Source organism: Pelophylax lessonae (genome assembly GCF_965119305.1).
Source record: "Pelophylax lessonae genome assembly, chromosome: 4".
Lineage (NCBI taxonomy): Eukaryota > Metazoa > Chordata > Amphibia > Anura > Ranidae > Pelophylax > Pelophylax lessonae.
The window spans coordinates 485,196,627-485,219,578 of record NC_138771.1 but is presented as its reverse complement, the minus strand read 5'-3'; the positions used below and the strand labels follow the sequence as shown (position 1 = coordinate 485,219,578).

Here is a 22,952-nt window from a genome sequence, read left to right as displayed (position 1 = left end):
CTCCACCACTCTAATATCTGCATTTTATGGGTCTAAGCCCAATGTTATTGACGCACTACATAGACCCACTGTTACTTGATGCTCACGCAACTCTCCCATTGATGTTACAGTGCCTTGCAAAAGTATTCGTCCCCATTGAACTTTGCAACCTTTTGCCACATTTTAGGCTTCAAACATAAAGATATAAAACTTTAATTTTTTGTGTAAAATCAACAACAAGTGGGACACAATCACGAAGTGGAGCGAAATTTATTGGATATTTCAAACTTTTTTAACAAATAAAAAACGGAAAAATTGGGCGTTCAAAATTATTCAGCCCCCTTAAGTTAATACTTTGTAGCGCCACCTTTTGCTGCGATTACAGCTGTAAGTCGCTTGGGGTATGTCTCTATCAGTTTTGCACATCGAGAGACTGAAATTTTTGCCCATTTCTCCTTGCAAAACAGCTCGAGCTCAGTGAGGTTGGATGGAGAGCGTTTGTGAACAACAGTTTTCAGTTCTTTTCACAGATTCTCGATTGGATTCAGGTCTGGACTTTGACTTGGCCATTCTAACACCTGGATATGTTTATTTGTGAACCATTCCATTGTAGATTTTGCTTTATGTTTTGGATCATTATCTTGTTGGAAGACAAATCTCCGTCCCAGTCTCAGGTCTTTTGCAGACTCCATCTTTAATTCCAGAATGGTCCTGTATTTGGCTCCATCCACCTTCCCATCAATTTTAGCCACCTTCCCTATCCCTGCTGAAGAAAAGCAGGCCCGAACCATGATGCTGCCACCACCATGTTTTACAGTGGGGATAGTGTGTTCAGGGTGATGAGCTGTGTTGCTTTTACGCCAAACATAACGTTTTGCATTGTTGCCAAAAAGTTTGATTTTGGTTTCATCTGACCAGAGCACCTTCTTCCACATGTTTGGTGTGTCTCCAAGGTGGCTTGTGGCAAACTTTAAACGACACTTTTTATGGATATCTTTAAGAAATGGCTTTCTTCTTGCCACTCTTCCATAAAGGCCAGATTTGTGCAGTATACGACTGATTGTTGTCCTATGGACAGAGTCTCCCACCTCAGCTGTAGATCTCTGCAGTTCATCCAGAGTGATCATGGGCCTCTTGGCTGCATCTCTGATCAGTTTTCTCCTTGTATGAGCTGAAAGTTTGAGGGACGGCCAGGTCTTTGTAGATTTGCAGTGGTCTGATATTACTTCCATTTCAATATTATCGCTTGCACAGTGCTCCTTGGGATGTTTAAAGCTTTGGAAATCTTTTTGTATCCAAATACAGCTTTAAACTTTTCCACAACAGTATCTTGGACCTGCCTGGTGTGTTCCTTGTTCTTCATGATGCTCTCTGCACTTTAAACGGACCTCTGAGACTATCACAGTGCAGGTGCATTTATACAGAGACAGAAATCTTTTCCCTTAGTTAGTAAACGCAATAACCTTTGCGCAAACCAATCAAAATACGCTTATTGCATTTTTTTTACCAAAAATATGTAGCAGAAAACAAATTGGCCTAAAATGATAAAAAAATTTTGATTTTTACACTTTTTTGGGGGGGAATTTCATATAAAAAATGTGAAAAATATTGTTATTTTTTCAAAATTGTCGCTCTTTTTTTGTTTATAGCGCAAAAAGTAAAAATCGCACAGGTGATCAAATACCACCAAAAGAAATCTCTATTTGTGGGAAAAAAGGACGCAAATTTCGTTTGGGTACGGCGTTGCATGACCGCGCAATTGTCAGTTAAAGTCGCACAGTGCCGAATCGCAAAAAGTGGCCCAGACGTAAGACAGCAAAATCCTCCGGTGGTAAAGTGGTTAACAAAGTTTGAAATATCCAATAAATTTCGTTCCACTTCACGATTGTGTCCCATTTGTTGTTGATTCTTCACAAAAAATTACAGTTTTATATGCTCATGTTTGAAGCCTGAAATGTGGCATAAGGTCGCAAAGTTCAAGGGGCCAAATACTTTCGCAAGGCACTGTAACTGGCTGGCCTGGCACAAGGGCAGTAAAGTGTTATCACAGATTGTTAGTGTGTCTCCTAATGCCCTACTGTGGCGTAATCCAAATTTCCCAGAGCTCTTTGGTCACCCGGACTCTCTGTGGTGGACCCGACTTAGGGTAACCCACACCTCGCACATTTTTGTTGCCAATCTTTTTATTTCATTTGATGAATTAAAGGCTTGGAATAGAGTGACAAACTAATTATTTTTTAAGTACCTATTGCTACGTCAAGCCGTTCAGGCGCAGATTGGGGTTCTGACCCAAGAGCTCTCAGAATCATCAATTGAGGTGCTACTATCATACCCCAATATCAATAAACTGTTTATTCAGGGTTCCAGTCGGCTGGGAGCAACCACTTCCATTTTACACAGCAGAAGGGGGAGGTGCTGATCCCTGGGCTGTCTGAGGAGGGATGAGAGGAGGCCTCAGAGGTCTGTTTTCAGGATCTCATCAGTTCTAATAATTGCTTTACTTAATTTAAGTTTTTACATCATCTGCATTATACTCCTAGTAAATTAGCTTGTATGGGCTTTGACTTTTCTGCTCCTTGCTCCCGCTGCTGTTCAATGGGAGCAGATCTTATAAACATGTTCTGGATTTGCTCTAATATTTCAGGGTATTGGAATTATATTTTCTCTTTTTTTGATAATACCCTCCATTTGCCTGTGCCTCATACCCCTGAGGTTGGACTGCTTGATATTCTAAATTACTTTATACACTGGATACACACTCGGACTCTGGTTCATGCGTTACTGTTTGTCACAACCTCACTCAGGACAGGGGCTTTTGGAGGGGACTGCAGGCTAGCCTCTTGCCTACTGACTATGGGCCCTGGCTTGTGAGGGAACACTGCTCTTTGTGGGGTGTATGCTGGGGGGACTCTTGGAGTAATGTTATTTTGGATTCAAGTCCACATCTCCCCAAGACACACAGGCTCTGGGACTCTAGGCCTAGGATCCATGTTAAAGGCTTAGTTGCCTATTGCCAATAGGGGATTACTCCGCACAGCCAGACTCATGGCAAATGCTAATGTCATCAGCTCAACCACCTGTCTTCCACACATTGTTGATTGTGCTGATTAACTCACCTATTGCCTACTGTGGGGACGTGTTTACACTTATAATAACGTATATTGTACTTCAGGAGCTCGATGACGACAAGTCTGCTAGTTAATTAGCTCAAGTTAAATAAATCACTGTCATCTTTTAGTTGCTAGTGGGAAAGTAGAATACTGTTTGTGTTGGTTGTTCCTTAGATATGTTAATTATATTTCTGTACACAATTTAATCTGCACATGATAATGTATCCACGCACCTTACCTGGTGGGGTATATATTCAGTTTGTTCAATAAATGTTCCAGATCTTATATGAGCTATTCTCGGCTAGTTTTGTGTAGGGGCGGCTAGAATATCTGATATTTATGTTCAAGACTGAAGAAAGCCGCATTGTCACGAAAGCACACAAGCACATTGTGGATCGATTCTGTCACACTGTTCTATGCTAGGCAGCTGATTCTGTTGAGAATGAAGAATGAAGAATGTTGCTACACCCCTGGTACAAACACTTTTATAGTTTGGTAAATATTTACCTGTTTACAAGTTGATATATAAGAGTAGGACTTGGCATAATATGTTCTTTAAAATTTGTCAGCCTTGGCTCAATATTGCAGACTCCTTCTGGAAAGATACCCCATTATCTCAACATTTGTAAAAGGGTAAATATAATTCAATACCTATATTGACAACTTGGTAAACTCCAAGCTGTGGGCTTCTTGGCTATGCTGCTAGAGGGCGTGGTAGGAAGTAGGGGGGGGGATGAGTGTTGTATGTGTGTGTTTGGGTGGCTGGTTGTTGTTGCTGTTGTTGTTTTTCTTGGACTTTTTTCACTGCATTGAGATAGCTGAGGTATATATTGGGTTCATTGTAGTCCAGCCATGATAGCTTTGTTATTCTATGTCCTATCTCTCCCTATTGGAAAACATTTGTGTTATGTCACAGTTTTTGGTTGGCCTGTTAACTGGTTGGCCTCTTATGCTAATTGTTAATTTTATTATTTACTCTTCTTTGCAAAAGTGTGTTATGCTTTTAAATAATGTGAAAAGAAAAGAAATAAACACCTTTAAAACATGAATTAATGTCTTGTAAATTATAAATTACATATATTTACCTAACACAAAAACACTTTTGTAGAAAGTGTTTTCTTTTTAAATTCTGACCCCAAAATTGCTCTATATAAGGGTAAAATTATAACACATTTGTTCCAAAGTAGTAATAAGTTAGGATGTTACTATTCTGTGATTCTATATATAGATTCTGTGATACTATAAACTCACCCATATTCACAAAGCCAACATCAACATAGAGTTTGGCAAAGAAGGAACCCAACGTAAACCCGATCATCGGCCCAAACAGGCCCACCGCATGAAGAACAGCTACAGGGTAGAAATAGAAAATCAGTAAACACTGTCCGCAGCAAAATATAAAATATAACTATTCAAAAATCATGATAAGCAGGCAAATAAATAAAACACATACTTTAGGTCCTTTTTCTTTTTTTACAACCTTGAAGGGATTAAGATTAAAATGGATATAAAATCCACAATGGTTACCTCTCTTTCAATGGTGCGCTGGCATCTTCTCCCTGGCTTCCTCTGGGCGCTGGTCTTCAGGCATCTTGATTGGCCTGTAAAGGATGATTGTGCAGGTGTGCAGTCATCCCAGCACACATGCTGGAATGTAAACTGAGCTGCATCTGCGCAGTCCAGTGTACATTCTACAGAAGACAGGCAGGTAGGTTTATTGTGCACGCCTCTTCTACAAAAAGAACCTACCCGCTTACAATTTTTTTTTTATTAGATTTTATCTTACATTTTTTATAAACACAACATATACAAAGGACATAAAGATCATAAAACGAGTAATCATATTAAAGCAGAGACATCCACAAACCCTCCACCACAAAAAAAAAAGAAAAACAGCACTATTATATCAATCAACAGCCCTATCTTTAACCACACATCTATATCTGAACAATTCTAAACCTTAGCTCGATACCCTACTCATGTGATCTAGCCATGGTGTCCAAATAGAGTCGAACATCTAAAATCAATTTCTTAAAAAGAAAGTGTATGTCTCTCATAGAAGATGCATTTATTAAGATCAAAAATCTAATCAGATATATACTATATTACCAAAAGTATTGGGACACCTGCCTTTTCGCACACATGAACGTTAATGGCATCCCAGTCTTAGTCCGTAGGGTTCAATATTGAGTTGGATTACCCTTTGCTGGAAAGACTGTCCACGAGGTTTAGGAGTGTGTCTATGAGAAAGTTTGACCATTCTCCCAGAAGCGCATTTGTGAGGTCAGGTGCTGATGTTGGACAAAAAGGCCTCGCTCACAGTCTCCGCTCTAATTCGATCTAAAGGTATTCTGTCAGGTTGAGGTCAGGACTCTATGCAGGCCAGTCAAGCTCCTCACCCCAAACTCGCTCATCCATGTCTTTATAGACCTTGCTTTGTGCACCACCTTGCTTTCAAGGGGGCTCAGCCTCCAGGCTGGGAGCTGAGAAAGGAAGAAGGGCAGAGGAATCTCTACTATCCCACGGTCTTTGTTGGGAGACACCCTGGCTTTCGAAGAAGGACTTGTACAGCAGGAGGTCAGAACAGCCATCTCTTCTGAGGCAGCAGGATTTCCAGGGATAGTGTGAGTACCTCAACATCCCCAGGGCCAAAAAGGGTTAAAATTACCGGATGTAATATCGAGCAAGCTTTCTGGAAATGTGCCAACAAGTAGTGACCCAATCCCTTGTCCTGGGACATTTCACTAAGCAGCCAGGTGGGCTGGTATTTTTCAAGAAAGGGGACATGCCAGTGGAAATTTCGCTAAAATTCTGCTCTGGGATGTCTTTGCCAAGTTCATAAAGACTGTTGCTGTTTTGGTGGAAATACAGTCAAGTGTATGTTAATTTTTCTGGATCACATACAGAAGGAAGTTGTCCTCATCATTGTTCTTTAAGTCAAATTGGGCATCCCATAAATCCCATACCTTTTCAAGTTGTTCCCCAATAAAACAACACAAACAGGACTGTTTCCTTGTCTTTGAATGGAGAGTTGAAAATGTGTTTTGCCTGGCTGTGAAGAAATAGTGAGACCCAAAATCCAGCGGCCCTTGCGGGGGATAGCGATACTATTGTAATTTTTAGCCTACAGGTTGTTGTCCCTGGTTAATAAAGATTAATAGTTAAGAGCCAAACAGTAACTACACCCCTTTTTTCCATATATAACGGCTAGAGTTTTCAATCAGAGACATAGCGCCTAAAAGGAGACACCTATTGCTGTACCCTCTCATTAGAAAACCCACTGAGTTCTGGGAATCCTGTGTTATAGCTGTTCTCTGTATTAAAAGGTTATTTCATATAAATAGTAAACAACTCTAAAAAAGATAAACCTTGACAAACGGATGAGGGGATTTTAACACCAGATGTGGTGGGACTGCATTGGGTGGCTATTCTAGCGCAGTCTCACCGCATGGTAAGGCAAAATGCCTTGTCTCCTTATCTTCCGGTTCACACCACTGTGTCGCAGTGGTATGCATGCAGTGTGAGCTGAAAAAAAAGTACTGTATGTAGTACATTTTTTCAGCGCAACGCACTGCCTTTATGAAATATCCCTGTGACATTTTAATAAAAATTTGTTAAAAAGTATAAAAAGTGAACAGAGCAATGCACCAAGATCAGTGGATCAGCACTGCGCTGCTCATGCCAGACGGCAGAGCACACCACCAGCTACTGCATTGTAACACAGCAGTAGGTGTGAACATACCGTATGATTATAATTGGGGCCAAAACCATTATCCAAAACAAAGCGTACCAACTCCCGTAGCACGTCCAGTGAGGAAGGGAGGAGGAACATATATCACCGCTAGTACATGGATGTGCAAATACATTTTGCAGTGCAAAAACACAAATCTACCCTCTGGGTCACACAGTTTAGACAGCTCCTGGTAGTCCAGAGACTTATGAGTTAGGACACATACCCCCCTGGAGTAGGAGGTATGGATAGAATGGTAAATCTGTTGTGCCCATGCATATTTCACACAACACATAGTCTCAGCAGTGAGATGGGTCTCCTGAAGCCCTATAATAGCCGGGTGGTATTTGCGTAATACAGAGTTCACCATGGCCCTTTTCAGGGGATCTCCCAACCCCCTGACATTCCACGAGACTAAAGGGACATTAGTCATGGTACAGGAAGTTCTCCATCAAAGAAAGAGCAGGGTGGCAGGTACAGCTCCCCTAGATGGGGCAAGGGAATGGGACATGGCAGTACAGGGTAGCAGCATGAAGCAGGTCTCCTCGGGGCAAAAATGGCTCGTTCAGGGAATGGGAAGTCTGTGTAGAGAAAAAGGTAGAAACAGGGGGCCCCAGAATTTATACTTCCGGGCCAACAAAGTGCAACCTCAAAAAGAAAAAAACTGTTTTGCCAACGGGGCAAGGAAATAATCCACAGTACCGCCACCACATGAGTGGACAGCATATAGCAACACTGGAGGTGCTGCTGTGTAACTTTAGAAAGAATCATAGCATTCCTGTCGGAAGCCTATCGGTCTCAGTAAGAAAACATTAAACGTCTCCGGGCAATCAATAGGCACCCCGACACCATGAGGTGTACAGCTGTCTGGAGTCCAGGCATCTGAGGTAGTATTCTGCTTCAAGGATCCTGCTCCTACGCTGTCGGGCACGCAGAGATGGCTCGTTGACATCCAGCCAGTCAGCAGCTGCTCTAGCTGTGTTGAAAAAGTGGGTTTGACCCCACGCAGTGACTCGCAAGCGGGCTGGGTATAGCATGGCGTATGGTAGTTGAACCTTTTGTAAGCATTGCTTGACCTCATGAAATTTGGCTCTTTTCTTCTGGACCTCCGCTGAGAAGTCCGGGTATATGGACACCCGCACCCCATTGAACTTAATCACGGCCTTTTCCCTGGCCAGCCGGAGCACCTTTTCCCGGTCTCGGTAGTGCAGCAAGCGGGCTAGGACCAGCCTAGGGGCATTGCCAGGAACGGCCCTTGTAGGGGTACGGTGGGCTCTTTCCACAGCGAAGATGGGGGAGAACATTTCTGTACCAAAAATATCAATCAGCCATCGCTCCACAAACTCTGTACGGTCCCTGCCCTCCACCTTCTCAGGGATCCCCACTATTCCGATGTTGTTCGCCTAAGGCGGTTTTCCATGTCATCTGCCTTGTCCTGTAGGGCCCGCGTCAGTGCAGATGTAGCCTGGGTGTCACCGATAAGAGAGGGCAGCCTGTCTTCCACCTCACTAATGCGCTCCTCCACTGCAGTTGTGTGTTCCCGCATTTTTTGTACATCATGTCGCAACAGGGAAACCTCCTCCGTTAGCCCCCCCAGTCTCTCCTTCACATTACTCACCGAGGCAGTGCATTGCTGAACCGCCGCAAGAATCTGGCTCAGGGTGGGCTGAGGATCCCCCTCCTGCATATCCTCCAGGGCATCATGGAGGGTATCAGCCGCAGAGGTGGAAGGAGCTGGCTCTGCAGCTGTGTCAGTGTCTATATTCAGCAGCATGTCAGCCCCTGCCTCTCCGCCATCCTGGGCACTATTGATCTGAGCATAAGTAAGCTCCTGGGCGTAGTATAGGATGTCCTTAGGGCCATCCCTGCGGGTGTTCTTGCCAGCCTTACCGCTCTGCTCCTTAAGTTTATCCGCACCGCACGACGTTCCCCTCTGCAGGCCCGCCGCGGCGCCATTTTGGGCCTCCGAGGCCGTGCCGTCTTCCCGACCTTTCCGGGCCATCATGGCGTACAGTGCAGGAACAAAGGTATCCAGCGACTCCCCAGGGCACAAGGAAGCGAATGGTGGCTGTCACAAGCGGAGTAAGGATCGATGAGAGGATTGCAAGATGAAGCTCCGTGCAGCGTGTCCGCTCACATGCCCTGCTCGGCCACGCCCACCGGGGCCAAAACCATTATAGTTTTCTTCTAAGGTTTGGGATTATTTATGTAGTGTATTGTTGGGTTATGTATGTGCTATATTTATGTCATGTATAGAGGCAACAAAGGATTTTACCTAAATAGAGAGCTGTGTTTTCAGCTCCGGCGAAATCATCAATGTATGAAATACCCAGCGGGGTGATGGGAGTCTCTCCAATTCCACGTAGCATGTTCCCAATTAGAACATACACCCACATGTAGTTGGTTTCCTTGCCGCAATCTGAAATACAATGGAACCACAAGATTAAATGAGCCATGAACCCTAGTGAAAAGATCTCTTGACTGCTGGAAGCATAGTAAAGGGTTATTGGATGCTTACTGTGCCATGCTATCTGAATTTGCAATCATGTATAGGTTATGAGTGGTAAAGGGGCCAATTCAGTTTGTACAAGGGGTCATTTCTTCCATGTTCCCATTCTCCCACCCTAATTTCTTGCTATTGTCATTTTTGTGGCGAGTTTTATCTTGTTAGGGATCAAATGAGTTCATATTGATCCCATCAGTGAGATTTGGGCAGTCAGATATCTTACAGCGTTTGGTTAGGATGGCCTCTGGGAACATGCAGCTCAGCTGTGACTGGTGGAGGTTTTGTTATCAGCTGTAAATTCCTTGTTGTTTGTTATTATGCTTGATATACATTACTAAGCATGCTGTGTAAAATCAATAAAGCCATGGCCTTGACCTCCCAACATAAACAGTTTCAGTATTTATTGGGATTGGGAAGGGAAAGGTGCTTTCATTTTTGGCTATAAATAATAAAAAAAAGTGCTGTAAATAGAGATGGGCACAGGCGTGTTCAGGATTCTAGTCCCTACCCACCTGCCTGACCCCTCCAACAAGCTGACACTGCACACCGCCAATCACAGGCAGTGAGACATTTCCCGGTTTGCAGGTGCACAGACTGGGAAATGTCTCAACGCCTCTGATTGGCAGTGTCGGGTTCCTGGCGGGATCGGGCAGGTGGATTGAGACAAGAGTTGCCACCTCACACCTTTAAAACCAAACATATATTAATTACACAGGTTCTGAGGATAATGGCTGAGAGTGCTGATCGGTGTATTCTGGCGGGGCGTCCCACCCTGTCAGAACACTTCAGCGGGGAGATCACTGTACTAACTTTGGATAGTTAGTACAGCATCTCCTCCCGAGCTCTTTCGTTTTGGTTCATTGTGCCCACTGGGCTGAACATTATGTGAAACTTACCTGAAAACAAAGCCCTTCAGCGTTGCAATGTCATTTATAGAAACAGCTTCCATCTTCACCCTTCTTGCTTCCGGGTTTGCAGACTCAGGCTCTGTGACTGGCCAGAGCTGCGATGACATCACTCCGGCACATGCACCAGTGATGTCACTAGCTGCATGTACAGTAAATGTCTCCTAAACGGTGCATGTTTAGGAGATATTTATACTACCTATAGGTAATCCTTATTATAGGCTTACCCATAATTAAAATTTAGATGGAAGCTTAATTCCTCTTTTAGGCCTGGAAGAAATCTTCTGTTTCTTTCCAAGAAGTAAAATGTTGTATGACCACCTTAATGATTAACAAATAGATATCCAGTATTTCAAATGACTCCCATCCTAAGTTCATTAACCACTTTCCGACCGGCCGTTGTAAAAATACGACCGCAAAGTGGTTGCATAGTTCTGAGACGCCGTTCCTGAACGGCATCCCAGAATCGCGCTCCCGCGCGCTCCCTGGGGCGCGCACACGGGAGTGTTCATGCTCGCCGGGACCCGACGCATCACGGATCGTGGTAAATGGCCAATGAGAGCGGTCCTTTACCACGTGATCGCTCCGTCCAATGACGGAGCGATCACGTCACAACAAACCGGCGCATGTCCGGTTCATTTATCTCCTCTCCTCGGACGCTGTACACAGCAATCGGTACAGCGTGCGAGGAGAGGAGAGAAACTGCAGCTGCACGCCTCCTCTGCCTCAACTGTGCCCCATTAGTGCCCCATCAGTGCCTCATTCGTGCCCTATCAGTGCCTCAGCCGTGCCCCATCTATGCATCATCTATGCCTCATCCATGCATTATCCGTGCCTCATCCGTGTCACATCCGTGCCCACCCATGCCACCTCAGTGCTCATCAATGCCACATCCATGCCCACCCATGCCACCTCAGTGCTCATCCATGCCACATCCATGCTCATCCGTGCCACATCCGTGCTCATCCATGCCTCATCCGTGCTCATCCATGCCTCACCCGTGCCTCATCTGTGCGACATCTGTGCCTGCCCATGCTGTCTCAGTGCTCATCCATGCCACATCCATGCTCATCCATCCCACATCTGTGCCCGCTCATGCCACCTCAGTGCTCATCCATGCCACATCCATGCTCATCCATCCCACATCTGTGCTCATCCATGCCACATCCATGCTCATCCATCCCACATCTGTGCTCATCCATGCCACGTCAGTGCTCATTCGTGCCACATCCATGCCACCTCAGTGCTCATCCGTACCACGTCAGTGGTCATCCGTGCCACATCAATGCCATGTCAGTGCTCACCCATGCCATGTCAGTGCTCATCCATGCCACATCAGTGCACATCCGTGCCACATCAAAGCCACGTCAGTGCTCATCTGTGCCACATCCATGCCACATCAGTGGTCATCCGTGCCACATCCATGCCACTTCAGTGCTCATCCGTGTCACGTCAGTGCTCATCCATGCCATGTCAGTGCTCATCCGTGCCACATCAGTGCTCATCCATGCCACATCAATGCCACGTCAGTGCTCATCCGTGCCACATCCATGCCACGTCAGTGCCACATCCATGCCACATCAATGCCACGTCAGTGCTCATCCATGCCACATCCATGCCACGTCAGTGCTCATCCGTGCCACACCCATGCCACTTCAGTGCTCATCCGTGCCACATCAGTGCTCATCCATGCCACGTCAGTGCTCATCCGTGCCACATCAATGCCACATCAGTGCTCATCCGTGCCACATCCATGCCACGTCAGTGCTCATCTGTGCCACATCCATGCCACATCAGTGCTCATCCGTGCCACATCCATGCCACGTCAGTGCTCATCCGTGCCACATCAATGCCACATCCATGCCATGTCACTGCTCATCTGTGTCACATCCATGCCACGTCAGGGTGCTCATCTGTGCCTCATCCATGCCACGTCAGGGTGCTCATCTGTGCCTCATCCATGCCACGTCAGTACTCATCCTTGCCACATCAATGCCACATCAGTGCTCATCAGTGCCACATCCATGCCACGTCAGTGCTCATCCGTGCCACATCAGTGCTCATCAGTGCCACATCCATGCCACGTCAGTGCTCATCAGTGCCGCATCCATGCCACATCAGTGCTCATCAGTGCCACATCCATTCCACGTCAGTGCTCATCAGTGCCACATCCATGCCACGTCAGTGCTCATCCGAGCCACATCCATGCCACATCAGTGCCACTACAATGCTTATCAGTGCCCTACAGTGTCTCAAAAAATTGTAATGGGAAGTTGGGAAATGATGGTGCTCCCTGAATGTTGGGCCTCTGTATGTGGTCAGGCTGTGGAAAAGTGTCACATATGTGGTATTGCCATACTCAGGAGGAGTGGCAGAATGTATTTTGGGGTGTCATTTTTGCTATATACATGCTATGTGTTAGAAATGTCTAATACATGGAAAACTTTGTGTAAAAAAAAATGCGTTTTGGTTTTCTTTCCACATTTTCCAAAAACTTGTGGAAAAAAATGACATGTTCAAAAGACTCATTATGCCTCCTAGATCATGTGTTGGGGTGTTTTCTTTCCAAAATGGGGTCATTTTGTGGGTAATTCCATTGTCCAGGTGCTCCAGGACTTTCAAAAGTGTGATAGGTCGTCAGAAAATTATATGTGCAATTTTTGCTTCTAGAACACCTGACGGTGCTCCTTGCATGTTGGGCCTCTGTATTTGGTCAGGCTGTGGAAAAGTGTCACACATGTGGTATCGCCATACTCAGGAGGAGTAGCAGAATGTATTTTGGGGTGTAGTTGCAAGTATGCCTATACAGTGTATAAGAAATAGCTTCGTAATATGACCATTTTGTGAAAAATAATTTTAAAAAAAATCTTCATTTTGCAAAGAATTGTGGGAAAAATTTACAACTTCAAAAAACTCACCATGCCTATGTATGTCTACTTTCCAAAAAGGGGTCATTTGGGGGGTATTTGTACTGTCCTGAATTGTTAGGGTCTCAAGAAATGAGATAGGCCATCAGTACTTTAGGTGTGATCAATTTTCAATGATTGGCACCTTAGCTTGTAGACTCTATAACCTTCACAAAGACCAAAAAATGTATACTTATTTGGGTTATTTTTACTAAAGATATGTAGCAGTATAAATTTTAGTCAAAATTTATGAAGAAAAATGACTAAATTTGAAAAATTTAAAACCAAAACGAAGAAAAATGCATTTTTTTACAAAATTTTCTGTCTTTTTTCATTTATAGTGCAAAAAATAAAAAACCCAATTATGATTAAATACCACCAAAAGAAAGCTCTGTTTGTGTAAAAAAAAGGATGAAAATTTTATATGGGGACAGTGTTGCATGACTGAGTAATTGTCATTCAAAATGTGAGAGCACTGAAAGCTGAAAATTGGTCTGGTTAGGAAGGGGGTTTAAGTGCCCAGTGGGTAAGTGGTTAAAATATAGGAACCCTGGTTCAACTATTGCCTACCCTCCTTCCATCCGGCCAGGCTGGGCCATTTAAAGTTTGATATCTAAGACTTTCCTGAGTTTGCGGGGACTTCCTTCCCCCACCTCCCTCCACTTATCTGCTTTTCTTTCCCTACTTCTACCTTTTCCAAACTCTCACCTCTTCATCACCTCTTTCCTGTTGTCTTTGGTTTATATCTGAAACCAGGATATCTGGTCTTAAATTGTTTGTAAACTCTTCACAATAAAATCCCATGATAGGTTCTCTTATGGGGAAATAGTATTGGCAGTGTGTTTTTTTTAGCAATATAATCTCTAAATACCTTTTCCCAGAGTGACTCCAGTGGGAGGGGCTCACATTCCTTTGCTGGTTTAGTTTCAGTTTCAGGAGGGGAGGGGAGGGCAGGGGCTTCACACAAACCATGGAAATGACAGGAAGGGAGGGAGAGAGGGAGATAAAGATGCTGCAGAGAGAGCAGGATGATGCAAAGTCAGTTTACTGACAGGAACAGGCAGGATCACCCAAGGATTATACTATATGGAAAAGAATAAATAACATTGCAAAAAATAAAAGCACAAAAATAATTAAGGAAGGAAGGATCAAAGATAAGAAGGAAGGATCGATTAATCCAAGAAAGGATAGGTCAAAGGAAGGATCGGTCTGTCGAGCGCAGAAAGGATCAGTCTTTCAAGCACAGCAAGGCTCAATATAAGAAAGGGTCGGTCAATTGATTGCAGGAAGGATTGGTCAAATGAACGCAGGAAGGATCAGTCGATCGCTCATAGGAAGGATCATAGGAAGGATCGGTCACTCGATCGCAGGAAGGATCGGTCGGTGGATCATAGGAGGGATCGGTTGGTCAATCACGGGAAGGATCGGTCAGTCGATCGAAGGAAGGATAGATCGTAAGAAGGAGAGGACTAGCTGCAGGGGAATAGCATTGCTCTATTTATACAAATAAAGTGCAGCGCTAATAATTTGAAAAACATGATCATAAAGTGCAAAAATGCATGTGAAATAAGTGTCCAAGGAATAAATTAATAAACAGGATCATAAAGCACTCCCACACAGACTTCGGAAGAGACAGGGGAGGGGAGATGCAGAGACGCTGAGGAGCTGGATGATGGAGGCATGTACACTGACCTATCAGAGATTAGCGCCATGATAAACATGGTAATTTTACAGAGGGGAAGACAGGAACAGGCAGGATCAACCAGGTATTGTACAACATAGAAAGGGACAATTGTTATAGCAAAAGCACTGTGCTATATCTCCTGCCTTAAAGGAAGAGAAGCATGTTTTTTTTTGTTTTTTAGAATTACAACCACTTTAAGCCCAGTACACACTGTAAGTATTTTTTCATTTAACCTGCTGAGTTAAACAACGAAAAAAAACTTACAGATTGCTATACCAACACAAGTGATATTGGTGCAGTGATCTCTGCCATTGTGCTATTGTATACTGACAGGGGGACTTCCCTCAAACAAAATACACTGATCCAGGGCTGGTGCAAGGATTTTTGATAACCTAGGCGAAACCTCATTTTGCCGCTCCCCCCCCCCCCCAGCTCTGTCCGAGTCCACCCCCTTTACCCTGTCCATGCTTACGGTGGAGGTGGCAGGGGTGGAGATTTTTGCGGCACTTCTCCACCTATTTCTTCAGCCGTGGTCTTCAGGCCTGCACCTGCACCTCTGGACCCAGCCTGAAGACACCAGCTGTCGCGGCACCAGCTCGCTTCCTCAAGCCAGCTGTGGTCCGCAGCAATATGGACAGGCTAGGGTAGTATATAGACAGGCTAGGGTAGTAGAAAAACAGGCTAAGGTAGTATAGGGACAGGCTAGGGTAGTACTGTATATAGACAGGCTAGGGTAGTATATGAACAGGCTAAGGTAGTGTATAGACAGGCTAGGGTAGTATAAAGACAGGCTAGGATAGTATATAGACAGGCTAGGGTAGTACTCTATTTAGACAGGCTAGGTTAGCATATGGACAGGCTAGGGTAGTATATGGACAGGCTAGGGTTGTATATAGACAGGCTAGGGTAGTACTGTATATAGACAGGCTAGGGTAGTTCTGTATATAAACAGGCTAGGGTAGTATATGGACAGGCTAGGGCAGTATATAGACAGGCTAGGGTAGTATAGGGACAGGCTGGGGTAGTACTGTATATAGGCAGGCTAGGGTAGTGTATGGAAAGGCTAGGGTAGTATATAGACAGGCTAGGGTAGTATATAAACATACTAGGGTAGTATAGGGACAGGCTAGGGTAGTACTGTATATAGACAGGCTAGGGTAGTATATGGACAGGCTAGGGTAGAATATAGACAGGCTAGGGTAGTATATGGACAGGCTAGGGTAGTACTGTATATAGACAGGCTAGGGTAGTATATGGACAGGCTAGGGTGGTATAGGGACAGGCTAGGGTAGTGCTATATATAGACAGGCTAGGGTAGTATATAAACAGGCTAGGATAGTATATGGACAGGCTAGGGTAGTACTGTATATAGACAGGCTAGGGTAGTATATGGACAGGCTAGGGTGGTATATGGACAGGCTAGGGTAGTGCTATATATAGACAGGCTAGGGTAGTATATAAACAGGCTAGGGTAGTATAGGGACAGGCTAGGGGAGTACTGTATATATAGACAGACTAGGTTAGTATATGGACAGGCTACGGTGATATATGGACAGGCTAGAGTAGTGTATAGACAGGCTAGGGTAGCATATGGACAGGCTAGGGTAGTATATGGACAGGCTAGGGTAGAATATAGACAGGCTAGGGTAGTATATGGACAGGCTAGGGTAGTACTGTATATAGACAGGCTAGGGTAGTATATGGACAGGCTAGGATGGTATAGGGACAGGCTAGGGTAGTGCTATATATAGACAGGCTAGGGTAGTATATAAACAGGCTAGGGTAGTATATGGACAGGCTAGGGTAGTACTGTATATAGACCGGCTAGGGTAGTATATGGACAGGCTAGGGTGGTATATGGACAGGCTAGGGTAGTGCTATATATAGACAGGCTAGGGTAGTATATAAACAGGCTAGGGTAGTATAGGGACAGGCTAGGGGAGTACTGTATATATAGACAGACTAGGGTAGTATATGGACAGGCTACGGTGATATATGGACAGGCTAGAGTAGTGTATAGACAGGCTAGGGTAGCATATGGACAGGCTAAGGTAGTATATGGACAGGCTAGGGTAGTATGTTTTACATAGCTATACCTGCAATATGGACCAGCCTGAAGTGATCTAGCAGGATTTAATTTTCTGACTAAAGTTCCACTTTATTGTGCACAGCTCAATGTAAACTCTTCTGGTGTAAAAAAATTAATATAATGCAGATATACTTAGGATAACTGTAATAAGACAAAATGGCCAAATGATTCCTTCCAAATCACAGCCAGTAACAATAACAGATGCCACCAGGGGGCATCAATGTCTGCACCAGGGCTGGCCCTACCATGGGTCCCACTGGGTGCATTGGACCCAGGTGGAATTTTGAGAGAGGCGGCAGAGTGCTTAACACGCTGCCCTTTGAGCAATTTTTTTTCATGCACAATTCGGTGGCAGCGGCAGCATGGCAGCAAACAGTGGCGAGGCCACATGTTTCAACAAAGGTGGCCAGTGAGAAGGGTAGTTAGACCTGTGAGAGTCTAGGAGGGAGAAGAGCTCTACCCCTTTCTTGACCACCGAAGAAGCGAGCAGGAGCGGACGCAATCTCCCCGGTGCTCCCAGGACCTGGATTCTTCCAGCCTCCTCTCTGCTCCAAGATCAACAGGGAACGTAGGACATGCTGACTGGGGGCTGGAGGAAGAGGACGGGCAGAAGGAAGAGGCTGCCAAGGAGCTGCTGGAAAGAGCAGAGCAATGAGAGCACTTCCAGGACAAGAAGGAGATTGGGTGCTGCCCACTACCTGCCATCAGGTACTGGACATCCAACACATACCTACCCGCACACAGAGCCTGCACAGGGGGTGGAGGAAAATGAGGGACTGCGGATAGGGCTATGTGGTGTCTCTTATCCCCTCTCTCTTACATTCTACCCCGCTCTCTCTCACCCCCCCCCCGTTTCTCAGCCCCCCCTGTCTCTCAGCCCTCTCTTTCTCTCAGGCCCCCCTCTGGCTTTCAGCCCCCCTCTGTCTCCAAGCCTCCCCTACCTCTCACACCCCACCCCTCTCACACTCCACCCTCCTCTCTCACACTCCATCCCTCTCTCTCTCACTCCCCCGTCTCTTAGCCCCCCTCTGTTAGGGACCCTGTCTCTCAGCCCTCCATGTGTCTCAACCCCTCTCTCTCAACCCCTCTCACTTACACTCGCCCCCTCTCTCACCCACCCCCTTTCTCAGTCCCCCCTCTCTCTCACCCCCTTCTCTCACACTCCAACCCTCTCTCTCTCGTCTTTCAGTCCCCGTCTCTCTCAGCGACCCTGTGTCTGAGCCTTCGATGTCTCCCACCCCCTCTCTCTCACCCCCTCTCTCCCACTCACTCCCTCTATATTACACTCACCCCCTCTCTCACCCACCCCCTCTCTCTCTCACCCCCCTCCTCTCACATTCCACCGCTCACATTCCACCCCTCTCTCTCTCACTCCCCCCATCTCTCAGCCACCCGTCTCTCAGCTCATCCATCTCTAAGCCCTACCGTCTTTCAGCCCCCTCACACTCCCTCTATCTCACTCACATCCTCTCTCTTACACTCACCCCCCTCTCTCTCTCACCCCCTCTCTCTCAACCCCCCTCTCACTTCCCCCTCTCACTCCCCCTTCTCTCTCACCCCCCTCTTTCTCACTCCCCCTTTTCTCTTACTCCCCCTTCTCTCTCACTCCCCCTCTCTTTCCCTCCCACTCTCTCTTACTCACCCCTCTTTCTCACTCCCTCGCTCTCTCTCTTACTGTCCCTCAGTCTTCCTATCTCTCTCACTCCCACCTCTCACCCCCCCCTTTCTCTTACTCCCACTTCTCTCTCTCACCCCCTTCTCTTTCTCACCCTCTCATGATATAAAATAATAAATGTGGGGGCCTTTTGGCAAGCGTGATTTTATTTATTTTTTTGGAGGAGGAGGTGCAGTACCTCCAAAAAACGGAGCAGAACTGAAAGGACACAAATCGGATGTCAGCGGATGGTCATCCGCTGACATCCGCAATCCCATTGACAAGCATTATGTCCGTATATCACCCGCAAACGAATGGGGTGATATACGGATATACGGAACGTCTGCGGGAAAGAGCCCTTAGTGGTCCAGACTTTATGGTTAGGCCTGGATCATAACTATGCAGTTTTTCATCCGTTTTGACAGTGCTTTTTGTGGTGCGCTTAGCGGTTTTGCACACGCGTTCTTACGTGTTTTACATTTGTTTTTTTTAATGCGTTTTGTGTTTTATGCTCTTTTTTTGGGCTAATTTGTTGTTTTGCAAATTAAAAACATTGTCAAAAATGCACTACATGCTTTTTCTGCAGTGTTTCTATTGCAGTCTGTTGAACAAAAAAAGAAACACACCGTTTTGCATTTAAAAAAAAGTCCCTGAACCTTTCCAAAAACACAACATCTTCAAACCTCAGGAGAAACAGGTCACATTATATGCTCACTGATACTAGAACCTGTCTGCCAGGCCTTAGTAGCCAAGAATCACACTGGTCAGGCTAAGTATTGCTTACTAACCTCACAGCCTTGTATCAGGGGCGTAACTACAGGGGTTGCAGGGGTTGCGATTGCTACCGGGCCCCATGCTCCAGGGGGCCCAGTAGCAAACCAGTGGGTGAACTTCCAGGATTGCAAAAGTCACACTTGTGACTGGGCCCTGGCATTGCACCACTGTGGGGAGGCCCCAAGATTGCAGGAAGGGAGCCCACTGCAGAACTTGTGAAAGGATCCTGCTGCGGGACCGTAATAAAAGGCCATGAAACGAGAGTAAAGAGCCCCAGGATTAGTGGGAAGAGCCCTGGGCTTGAAGGGAAGGGCCCGGCCAGGGATCTGGGGGGGCCCTTAATGGTTTCTTGCATCGGGGCCCTGAAGGCTCTAGTTACGCCTTTGCCTTGTATATACATTGGGTACTAATCATATCCTTAGACAAAGTGGCAGCTCTCCTGAGATCTTGTTTTTAAATGCTGACATGACAATGTTGTATACACCAATAGATTCTATAAGGTTGATGACAAGCACACCCCTGAAGGAGTTGTGAAAGCCCTGAAACGCATGGGGTGGAGGACGTCAATCCTTTTTCGCCTATTAATATTGGAGTAAAATGTATATGTATTCTATTTTCAATCATGTCCATATAGCATTGGTGTTTTTATGCTAGTTTAAATAAAACTGATTTTTATTTACATTATTTAGTACTTAGTGCCTTCAAAGTTCCACCCAAAGGGGAATTTTGTTCATGGATTATCTATTAGGGATGTGGTACATTTAGGGAGGTACCTCACTGACTTTCCCTAAAAAGCATAGACGTGAATGTGTCCTATAGGAAACTATGTTAAATGGACTGTAGTGCGTTTCTGCAAAAGCACCAAAAAATGCATAGGCATAAACCAATCCTTAGATCTCTTACCTATGTGCGGAGGTGAGGGAGGCATCTGATTGGCCATACATGGGGAAACGCTTCCAGTGAGATTGTTGAGCGACGAAGAGGGATAAACCCTTGCTGATTCATATTTATACCTGTAAAACCATAGAAATATCTGTTACCCCCTTCCTGAAGAAAATGACCCCTATCACACACAGACCTATATTGCTTATCACATACAGTCCCATGAAGAAGTGCGGCATGGCTGTAAGGAAACTCCCCAGTGACATCACAAGACAGCCTGCTGCGATGATCCGCGGTCGGTGAAGTTTGGCCCCGAAATAGCTGACAATGGCAATCATCAGTAAATTTCCTGATTGCAGAAGACAGGAGGGATTAGCACAGCGCTAAAGAGCAAAACCTTAGAAAGACACCACAATCAGATATTTACCTATTTCAAAACTTCCATCCACTATTCCAACGGTGGAAGAGGAGAGGTCAAAGCGGCGCTCAATCTGCGTAATGGAACTTTTCATGTAACTCCCCGAAAATGCTTTTGCAAAGTATGCGAAGGAAAGGGCGGCCAGAAACATCTGAAATATGAAAGAGACGATGGGACATTTATCTTCCAATAGGAGTTGTGAATAAAAAATGGCCATCAAGTTGGTAAGTATTACAATCGCTGCCAGACATTTGGAAGGAGCCCAGTGATTACAACCAAACTTAATTCACAGCAAAATGTTGGATTTCAGATTTGCAGCAATTTTGACAAAATAGCCTCTAATTTCCCCATATTTGCTTGAACAAAAAAAAACAAAAACAAAACAATTTCCTTTGCAATGAAGTTTTTTTTTTTTTTTAATTCTGTGTATTTTATGTAGCACCCTGCGCTAGATAAATCTGTTTTTTGCCTCTGCTGTACTTAGCTGAGCTGCAATTTGTTTTATAGGTCTGGTCAGGTCTAACCCTAAGCCTAGAGCTTGATTGTTCCTGTCTGCCTCTGGAAGAAGTTTCCAGAAATAGAGTAAGAGGATCGATCTTTGGGGCTTTGAATATTTATCTGATCTTAGCCAATCCTTGGGAGGGGGTGCCTTGAAGGTGTGGCTAGGGGGAAGATAATAGTTTGTTCAGAGTTTGAGAGTCTATATTAATGGTACCACAATGAGTTTTAATGGGCGAAGCCTTGATGCACCAAAGTGAAAGTGTGTGTTTGACCCTCACATTTTTGTTCTTTGGGTTACATTTTACCAATTAGTGTACAAGGTTGTTTTTAAGCAAAGATTGAGATAAGGTTACTGTTACATTTTAGGGTTCAAGTTTGGCAAAGGGTTAAGTATTAGGGTCATCCTAGGGGTGAGGTTAAGTTCAGGGGTGAGGGAGTGTAGGGAGACATTTTTTGAAACATTTGCTTATAGTGCCAAACTCCAACTGCCAAAAAACGGACGACAGATTGTTCGATAATCTGATCGCGTGTACGGGGCTTAAAGCTTAAAGCCCCGTACACACAATCAGATTATCAAACGATCTGTCATACTTTTTTATGACATGCTAGTCTGATGTGGAAAGTGAAGAGGTTATTTTCATACAAATTTTCCCGTACGACAAAATTCTACTTCAGAAGTGGTCATGTGTTGGATTGATTTCTATGTGTTCTTTCGTCTCTGAGCATGCCTAGTCTTGCTCTTAAGATTTTTTTCCGTCTAAATCTGTACTAATGAGATGAAAATCGGACGTTGTGTTGACAGACAACAAAAATTTTATAGCCTGTACATCAGGATTTTTTCGGCCAAAAAGTCGGAGTCGGCTGTCGAAAGCACCATACTAACAATCCGAAAATCGGCAGATCGTCGTCAGACGAAATTTCCCTTCAGATTTTCTTATCGTGTGTACGGGCCTTTAGTCTTGTTTTGGCTGATAGGTGGAGGTGGACCATTCCCACTCCAACTACTTAAAAGCAACATATGAGTAGACTCACTTCTCTTCCTGCAGTCATGCCTGGCCCTCCTGAGCCCCTGGACAGTTGCAACCTGTAGTTACCCCACAGTACATCAAGTGGTGGAGTTGGTCCTTTATTTCCTCTATTAGCAGCATTATGGCAGAGGGCAGATTATTGAAGTAATCAATTGCCTTTATTTAGTTGAAAATTACACATCATCTGCCCTCTGACAAATTAAATATTATCCTGATCCACATCCGACCTCTTCATCCTATCTAAGTCAAACAAACTCCCAAACCTCCGACCTCTGAGCTCCATTCCAATACATGTGTCGGTCTGATGTGTAAAGAACACAGAACAATGTACAAAGGTGGATGAGACGGCATTACAAAAAAAAAAAAAAAGTGTGCGTGTATATATATATATATATATATATATATATATATATACCACACACAGTATATACAGTATCTCACAAATGTAAGTACACCTCTCACAATTTTGTAAATATTTTATTATATCTTTTCATCTGACAACACTGAAGAAATGACACTTTGCTACAATGTAAATTAGTGAGTGTACAGCTTGTATAACAGTGTAAATTTACTGTCCCCGCAAATACCTCAACACACAGCCATTAATGAACTCGTCATTCACACACCAAGCATGGAGGCGCACTGGGGTCGTAATGTCCATATGGACACTCCAGATTCAGTGCCACTGTGTTTCCTCTCCGCCGCTGCACCTGTCTGACTGCACATTGGCGGAGAGTTTTGTGCCTGGGAGTTGGATTTTGGTGTGGATTCAAAGACATTAGTTCA

The 22,952-nt window shown here is 44.9% G+C and overlaps 1 protein-coding gene across 1 annotated transcript in view; it reads right to left on the bottom strand.

Annotated features, from left to right (window-relative positions):
• The window catches only part of LOC309554634 (uncharacterized protein), a 188,490-nt gene that overhangs the window by 44,975 nt on the left and 120,563 nt on the right, over positions 1-22,952 (bottom strand). Inside the window, exons 19-23 of the mRNA XM_082256352.1 lie at positions 20,647-20,788; positions 20,436-20,568; positions 20,241-20,350; positions 9,095-9,238; positions 4,341-4,439 (exon numbers count right to left, since the gene is read on the bottom strand). Coding sequence (XP_082112478.1) covers positions 4,341-4,439; positions 9,095-9,238; positions 20,241-20,350; positions 20,436-20,568; positions 20,647-20,788 — 628 coding nt within the window. The remainder of the gene's footprint in view (positions 1-4,340; positions 4,440-9,094; positions 9,239-20,240; positions 20,351-20,435; positions 20,569-20,646; positions 20,789-22,952) is intronic.